The 9,050-nt window shown below is 33.7% G+C and overlaps 1 protein-coding gene across 1 annotated transcript; it reads left to right on the top strand.

Moving 5' to 3' along the window:
• Positions 1-1,594: 1,594 nt before the first annotated feature.
• Positions 1,595-8,125, top strand: LOC142358310 (uncharacterized). Its single transcript, XM_075409736.1, has 5 exons — positions 1,595-2,289; positions 2,761-3,000; positions 3,515-3,812; positions 4,515-4,638; positions 7,512-8,125. Exons 1-5 carry the CDS (start codon positions 1,887-1,889, stop codon positions 7,911-7,913), a joined length of 1,467 nt encoding a protein of 488 aa, XP_075265851.1. The 5' UTR covers positions 1,595-1,886; the 3' UTR covers positions 7,914-8,125.
• Positions 8,126-9,050: the final 925 nt, after the last annotated feature.

Raw genomic sequence — 9,050 nt, 5'->3', positions numbered from 1 at the left:
TATTTAGGATAAGTTTATCTTTTTTGCAATTTTTTTGTGACTGAAATGATTGGTGATCTCTGTGACGTCGAAGTAGTAAAGGGGAGAGGATCTGCCTGTCGTTTTACTTTGTGTCCAGATTGCTAATGTAAAGTTGGAAAATATTGTCTCAACAAACTTTATTTTTTCAATAATTTGATTTTAAGATTTCAAACGCTTACTGAAAGTTCCTTACTAGGCATTGCGTGGCCTAGTCTTGTTTTGTTTCCTCTTTTTTCTTTTGGAGACAATAACAACAGAACTAAACGACAAAATAGTAGAATATCAGCCAAGTTTAGCAATTTTTCGGACTATTTTTTGCTTTAGTTTGGGGAAAATTGATTTTGTTAGCTAATAGTTCTCTTTTTTTTGCTTGTGGGTTGTATTTTTTATTTATGACCCTTACTATGAAAATGTTTGAGACAAGAGAAATTATTTAGCAATTTTCTTAGTCGATCTGTCTAATTTTTTGTTGCCCATATAAAGAAAATGCACTTTTTGCTAGTTTTCATTTAACTGCTTCTCAATGGTTTAAGTAACCTAATTGATTGTACAGCTTTAATGTCGACAAAAAACGACAAAATTAGTTTGGTTTTTGATTTTTTAAAAAAAATTTTCGTTTTTTAAATTTGGAAATAAGAAATTTGTAGAAAGGAGTAAGTTTGTTTACTATCTCATTTTCTCGTTTTCAATTGCTTATAATCGGCTTTGATGACTCACCCTAATCTTGCAAAAGTTATAACTCAAAACACAACATTTTCACTGTATTCTTTTTTTGACAAAATGCTTTTGTAAGTCTGGTTTGTTATCAATTATTCGCGTCTCTTTCGATAGCGTCTTAATAATAACATTTTGAAAAATTTTTGTTCTCATTGACAAATTTAAATAAATCTTTCTTTCTTTGAAAATTGGTGATTAGTTTAATTTCGGAAGTTCTTTCAAGTGGTTTTAGGGTTTACGATATCCTTCAAAGCGAACACGGGACGTAAAATCAACAAGGAAACAACTCGTTTCCAATGTAAACAAATCACGATGCTTCAATCAGGCCGAATCACAAACACGTGAAAACAATTTAATTCCGAATGGAGAGAGAAAATGCCAAATTAGCCAATTGTCACAACATCCGAATTGCAGGACTTCCCGCTTCTAAGACAGGTATTACTCAATCATTATGTAATCATCTCCTTAGTTACGTAATCAAATTACGCACTAGTTAAGTATTATCTAATGTATACGCATATGATCAGTATAAACGTGCGTTAATTAGAAATTGTCATTTTATTGAACAGCAGACCGGCAATTTTCACTCTAAGAAGAATTTGAACAGCTTTATTGACACTTTTGATTAATTAAATCACTTTGAAAAGGTGTAATAAATAAATACAATATATTAATCGCACTTCTTAAAGGATTAGATAATAAAGCGACAAAGATGCGCTGCTGTAAAATCAACCAATAGAAATACAGCAAATGTGTTCAGCTGCTGCAATCTGATTGGCTGAGAAGATAAGATTCCCTGATGTTGTAAATAGTCTCTCTATTTCATCAATCAAATTTTCTTAACTGCCAAGAAAAGGTGATAACTATTATCACTTAAACTAGATATAATTTTGGCGTTAACTTCAATCCTATTCAATTGTTTTTCTTAATCACTTTACAAAAAAAATTGTCAATACAGAAGCTTAATATCAAAAATAGACAAATTCATCGTTTTAAGGGCTAGGAAACAAAAATTTTCCCCATTTTCCCACCAAATTTTACATTACTTGCTGCCTTTTGTTCATGACTTGACAAAAATTGGAGACTGAAGAATTATTAATCGGTTGACTTCGTGATTAAACCTTTTCGTTCATGTTAAAAGCTGAAAAATGTTAAGTAGTCAGCTAAATTTAACCAATTCCCTGCAAACGTTGCAGCGAACCCATTTCGGAATTAACGAACTTCTGGGCCTCGATTCCTCAACCACCCAAAACTTACTAGCCCAACAACAACAACGAATTGCAACCCATCAACTCGGGTCTTCAACACCTGCCGAAAATTCCTCTTATACCCAACTTGCAACCCAACAGTCGTGTGCCCAAACGACGACCCAAACCCCTGAGCAGCTCTTCGATTCTTTCAGTTCTCCGACGTTTGCGGGTCCTGGGAGCTATTTGTCGGCAGCGAACCGGCTCCATCAGTCGAATGGAGCTTCCCAGTACCTGGCCAGTGGGCTGTATGGAAAATCCGGAGGATTGCCAATTTTTTCATCAAATGTCGCGACACAACCTTGTAAGTCGACTTCAGTGATTTTGAACCATGAAATGCTATTTTTTAAAACAAAATTTGCTTAAAGATTTTAGAACTTTCAATAGAACAATGGCGAGAAAATATCAAAATTATTGTTTTTTAAGTTTTGAAATGACAATTTTTTTGCAGACTTTCGGCCTATAATGCACGTGATTTTTGTATCGATTGCAAACATGTTCAAAATTTTGGAGATTTTTAATTAGATGAAACGTTTTGTCGATCAGTTTAGCTTAAAAAGAGTCAGAATTCAAGCAAAGTTCCAAAAACTGCAAACCAGAACTAATAAACAAAATTTTCATTTATGGAAGTCATAGCTTTCAAACAGAATTATTTTTGGTAAAAAAATGAAAATTTGAGAAGGTAAGTAATTAAAAAATGAAATGTAAATAATGCAAAATAAAAAAAAATACAGAGAAAATTCAAATTATAATTTATTTTTTATTTATTTTTCAGTTCCTTCTCTTTCGACAACGCTATCGGCCGACCCTACTTCAGCGACAGCCCCCCACCCCATCAACCTGTTCGCCCACCCTCCCCCTCCCCTCCCCACTCTAGCAACCGTCCAATCACAACAGTCTACACAGCAACAACAGGTGCTCTCTGACGTCACAACTTCGACAGGGTGTTCCGCACTGACCTCAAATGGTAATCCGCAAGGTTCACCTCTTGTTGGAATCGCCACATCTGCTCAAGGTTAGAAAAAGCAAAAAAAACTTTTGAAAAATTACAGAAAATTTTTGGTTGAAAAATTGGATTCTTTCCCGTTCTCAGTTTAAAAAATGTGTAAATTCAATTAATAATTTAATCAAAATGGCGAAGACGTCATTGATTGTTATTAAAAAAGATCTCGGCATCTAGGTTTGTTGTTGTTGTTGTTAACTTACTAATTTATGCAAAAAACTGCAAAAAAATCAATATTTTTTATTTTTTCTTCAAAGCGCTTTTCATTTATGTCGTTAGAAAAAGGACAGAATTTGTTTGTTGCAATATTCATAACTCGTTGATTATTTCCCACCGTCTAACTCAAAAGCCTGTCTTTCAAGATTCTTGCAAATAACGTTTATATCGCAAAATTCAAGATCCGACTTGTTATCTAGCAAAAACAATATAATCACCCGATTATGAAAGGGTAGTTAATTTGAAATGATAATCGCCTGATTATGACCGAGGTTATTATAATCCTTAACTTTGTAATAACTTTTTTTAGGTCAACCACAGGTTTCGATGGCACAGTCTTTAGCCCTGCCACACATGAACAAAGAAGCAATACAACAAGCTATTTCATCATCAGCCGTCGCAGCCGGAATGACATTCGAATCGCTAATGGCTGCGGGGGCCGCGGGGGGTACCGGGCCAGTTGCGGGGTGCTACCCCGCCCACCCCAGTGCCTCGTCACTCTTGGCTGGTACTATGATTGGTGGGCATCCGGGTGCTATGGCCGGAATGACGGCCGGGGGAGCTCTGTCAATATTGGGCAAAAAGAAAAAGAAACGGAGGCGACACAGGTAATATTTTTTTAAATAAATTTATGACGAAAATTTTGGTCGAGTTTTTTACCTTTTAGTAAATAAAATTCTAAGAATATCTTGGATATATATTAAAATCAATGTTTTCCAATGAAAAAATGAAGACTTATATCGATAAAAAAATATATCGATAAGATTTATATTTTAGAAAAGTAAAAATACTTTATCATTTATGATACAACTAAGATTTTGAAACAGTTTTGTTCTACTCACATTTTCAGGGGTAAATTTCTTCTTTCATAATTAGGTAAAAAATTTGGCGAGATTTAAATTTCAAAATGCGTTCCATTTTACAAAATGACAAAATGATTGTAGAACCGCAAAAATACACTTTAACTGTACATACTGACTTGTTACTGAAAAGTGCTTATTCAGAGCTCCCAAATGACCCGTAGTCATAATTTATTCAACCCTTTACTCTGTTTCAGAACTGAATTTCCTTATTTACAGTGATTATTTCCTGTCGCAGTGCTGAAATTTTCTGGTCTGTGAGTGATTCAATATGTTTTCAGAACTGAACTTAATAATTTACAGTCACAATTTGCTGATTCAGAGCGGAACCTCTATGAAGTATGAAATTAAAACTTTCTAACGATGATAATTTGCTCAATCAGTTCTGAAATATTCTGAGACTGAAATTTGTCCGAAATTTTTTTTTTTTATAATATTTCATTTTTTCAGGACTATCTTTACCAGCTACCAGATTGAAGAACTGGAAAAGGCTTTTGCAGACGCTCACTATCCCGATGTATATGCGAGAGAAATGCTATCACTCAAAACCGATTTAGCCGAAGATAGAATACAGGTGAGGATGATTATTAGACTCTCAAATTTGTCATTAATAGTTACAGTAATAATCTCAAGCATTAATAAAGATTTTCCTCAAAAAAATACAACAGTACCAAAGTACTTTTAATCTTAGACCATTTACTCTTTATTTACTTATTCTCGTTGAGAAAAAGACTAAACAACAGAAACAACTCTTAATTGTTCCAATAATAGTGAAATCATAACCATTATCATTTGTAGTGTAATTGGTTAAACTTTCCTTCTTAACCTCCCTTTAAACTAATTTGCGCATCAAGCCTGTTTATGATTTTTTTTGCAATTCTGTGTTGAGTGAGCAACGCCTCAATTTTTCAAAACTTCAATTTTTTGCCAAAAAAATGCTGAAAACAGCAGGCTAAGTGTCCTCATTTCTCCGTATAGCTGCAATCAAATTTTTTCCTGACCCTAGCCGAGACCGGATGGCTATCTTGCAAGAATCTGCTAGGTTCTGACAGATAGATAGTTATCTTCCAACCTCTGACAGAAAATGATAATCTTGCAAGATCCCACCAGAAAATGGCTTATCTTGCAAAATCTTCTAGAAAAAGATTATTTATTAAATTCTGCCATAAGAATGGCGATTTTGCTGGATTGTGGCAGAAAAATGATCATCGTGCAAGATTCTGATAAAATGAAAGAGTTTGTTTCGTTTGAGCTGCATTTCAATTGGTTGATAATATCAAATCTGCTCAAATTAGTTAACCAGGAAATTATTTCCTGTGCAGTTGCCTTGTTGATCTGATAAAAGATCCAGGAAAAATTTGAAAAAAATTGACAAAAATTTTTTTGAGATGATAGTTAACCAAATTTTATTTTCCAAATTTTCATGTGTCGTTGCACGTAGAGTTCATTGCAGGTAGAGTACACGGCATACCTATTGTGCCTCATGAAATTATATTTTCAAGGCATTTTTCTTTATTGCATCAGTTTTTCGAATATGAAGAGAGGTAATTTGATTATTGCAAGAATACATAACAAGCTCAATTTACAAAACATTTCTTCCTATAGGAGTCTTTGAGAAAAATGGTTATCTTGTGTTAATCTGGCAGAAAAAAAAGTTATCTTCTATGAATCAGGTAGAAAAATGTTTATCATGCAGGAATCTGGCAGAAAAATTGTTATCTAGTTGGAATCTGGTAGAAAAATGGTTATCTTGTTGGAATCTAGCAGAAAAGTGGTTATCTTGTAGGATTCTACAAGAAACTTCGACCAGAAGATTCAAAATTTTGCAAGAATCTGCTAGATTCCTACAAGATAACCATCCATTCTCGACTAGGGGAGCCAGCGAGTACTAAGTTTTACTTAAATTTTCAATATGGCAGGATTGTTAGTTTTGGTTCCTCAGTGATCAAACAACTTATAAATTTGCAGTTTTCAATGAAATATCCATTAAGCGCACGATTCTCGCAAGATCTCGAATCTCCACTTTCAGTATTCTTGCGTTTACGAAATCTTTTATAAAGAATTAATAATACTACAAACAGCACGAATGTGTCAAAAAATCAAGTCCATAGGAATATTGTTAATTATTTGAGTTTTTTTTCAGTATCATTTTTTTTTGGTTTTTTCCCTTTTTCATTCCTTGCTCGAGACCAAGTAACATAGACATCTTTCGGCTGAAATTTTTTAAATCACTGTTTCGATTTCCATTTCGTCTTTTAGATCGTCAAATTTGAAGTTTTTGACTTTTTTTTCAGAATGAGTTGCTGAAAATCTGATGAAAATTGACATTTCGATGGACATGTCTCAAATTATTATACTGATTAAAATTTTTAATGAGCTCTGATTATTTCTCAAATTGACCCTACAATTGAATAACAATTAATCACAATTTTTTCTCTGTTGAAAATGATAAAATCGCATTCAAATGTTAATTAAATCGAAATTGAAATCAATTGACCACTGTAAACATGATACTAACGTATCAATTAGGATAAATTACACGACCATTTACCAGGAAAATTTCATTCATTAATTACGGAAATTGCAAATACGTTGTTTTTAAAGGATGCTTATTGTTTACTTTTTTGTTTTTGCAACCTTCTAATTAAACCGTGGAAGTTATGCCTCTTAAAAACACCTTGATTGCCCCCTTTTCACTGTTATTTTCACGACAACAAACCAGTTATTATAACTAGTTATAACTTAGCTATAACTGAACAAAATGTGGTTTTCCTTCCCCCGCTATTCATTTATTCTAAATTCAATCTAGGTTCCCTAAATTTGAAGTACAATTTTACGTCACTTTTGCATTTTTCCACATTATTTTCCACAATTTGTTCATAATTGTATTACGCTTTAATTCCAATTGAAATCATCTTTTGACAAGAAAGTGTAAGTATAAGTGTCTGAAAAAATATCACTAAATCAGCTAACGATTCCTTACTCCACAATTCAAAGGCCCCCTTCAAGCTATCTCTTAAGACTAATTAAAAACAATAACAGTTGTTTATTCTCGCACGTACTTGTAAACAACATAGAGCTATGTAGATAAACACAAATAGCTACTTGCTAGATTCCTTAGCTTGCTTTTCCCTTTTATTTGTGGAAAAACGACTAATTAAAAACCAATAAATACCTTTAAAATTTCACGCATATTTATACTACGTGTTGAGCAAATAGTACTAATCAGTGAGGAAAAATGAAATATCAAAGATTTTGTAATCAATGCTGAAAATGTCACTTGAAAAATTCACAAAAACTACTTGAAAAAATGAGAGCTGTTCTATTGATTGGCAATTAATTTTCCACTTTTGAAAATTCCAGCATTTTGTCAATTTTCAGCAAATATCAAGTTTAATTATCGATCGTGTTTTTGCAATCATGTTGTTATTGTTGTTTTCTTTTCAGGTGTGGTTTCAAAACAGGCGCGCAAAATGGAGGAAAAAGGAGAAAACTTGGGGGAGGGCGAGTATTATGGCTGAATATGGGTTATACGGGGCTATGGTCCGGCATTCGCTCCCGTTACCCGAAGCCATTTTGGACAGCGCCGGGAAACTCGACCAGGAAGATGTGAAAAACTCGGTAGCTCCCTGGCTTTTAGGGATGCACCGAAAGTCCCTCGAAGCTCAGGAAGCGCTTAAAAAAGAGGAGGACGATTTGATTGTGAGTTCCGATGACGATGATGACGACCTTGACGACGTTGAAAGTCGAAACAGTAAAATTTCATCAGCCAAAAACGAAATTGAGAAACTTCACGACAAGCTAAAATTAGCCAATCAGAGTCAAACTAGAAGCTCTTTAACCTCATAATTGGTGTACAAATAAACCGATATGTATATAGTTTACAACTGGTTTTGTTTCATCAAAACTTTTATTTGACCTCAAACAGATAACAAACATTTTGAATACTTGTGTATTATAATAACCGACAGAAAATTTTGTAAAATTTTATAAATTTTTATCCCTTCAGAGTATTTATTTTGTCAAATTTGTTTCCTTCATTGTGGTAAAAATTAGTTATTGATAAAAAAATCTTTTTTTTTCATGCAAGATTCGAACTGGTCAATGTGAAGCGGTTATTTAAGCGCTGGCGGCTGTCATAAGCTTACTTAGTTTCCAGACATATATTTTCGTGCCAGTTTATGAAACAGTAAAAAAATGTCTAATACATCTGTCCGATGACACATCTATCTATTGCATTTTGTGCGTTCAATTAGCCTAAGTTCGACATAGCTTAATTCTAGATTCTATATTTCACTGCATGAGGCTGTGTCTCAGCAGTTTGTGGAGTTCGATATGAATCTATCGCAACCAAACGTGGTATAAGTTTCCCCCGAGGAAAAATACATTTTTCTCTTTCGGTTAAATGCGATTTCTGAGCATGTTTATGTTTATGTTCATTGTGCATTTAAAAGTTAGAAAACTTGCTGAGTGTAATATGGAGCAATCAATCAATCAGAAAAGTTTTAACCTTTTCACAATTCTGATTGGCCTACAATAAAATTTCTGTATTTTGATGTCCGCCATTTTCACTAGCGCGTACTATTAAGATACAAAGGAGAACCGGACAAAATGGACAGGAACACAAACTCCAGCGCATACAAAATAGGTCACTCATGAAAATGGCAGACGTATTAAAACATAAAAGTTTTATTGATAGGAAAATAGACCGATGAAACATTGTCGTAGCCCGCGAGACATGGTCAAAAGCGGCAAAATTTAGAATCTGAAATTTGCCTTAGTTGAATTTATGTCAATAGAACGCACAAATTGAAGTGCTTCGCATTTCTCGACCAATCACGCTTGTAAAATTTCTGAATTTTTGTTCGTCTGTTCGTTAAGACGTCAGCCTAACACTAACTTGACACACCTAAAATTGGTCTAAAGTAATACCCCTATATTAATAATCCATCCAAAAAAACATGTTTTAGATATTTCCTAAATTCC

The sequence above is a fragment of the Convolutriloba macropyga genome, unplaced genomic scaffold (assembly GCF_964194025.1).
Source record: "Convolutriloba macropyga unplaced genomic scaffold, txConMacr16.3 SCAFFOLD_5804, whole genome shotgun sequence".
Classification (NCBI taxonomy): domain Eukaryota; kingdom Metazoa; phylum Xenacoelomorpha; order Acoela; family Convolutidae; genus Convolutriloba; species Convolutriloba macropyga.
Note: the sequence above shows the minus strand (reverse complement) of the source record. Positions and strands in the feature narration are given on the sequence as shown.

Coding starts and splice junctions, on each gene's coding strand:
- LOC142358310 (XM_075409736.1), top strand. CDS start 1,887: ATGTTAAGTAGTCAGCTAAATTTAACCAATTCCCTGCAAACGTTGCAG. Junction 2,290..2,760: donor AAATGTCGCGACACAACCTT/GTAAGTCGACTT, acceptor TTTATTTTTCAG/TTCCTTCTCTTTCGACAACG. Junction 3,001..3,514: donor AATCGCCACATCTGCTCAAG/GTTAGAAAAAGC, acceptor AACTTTTTTTAG/GTCAACCACAGGTTTCGATG.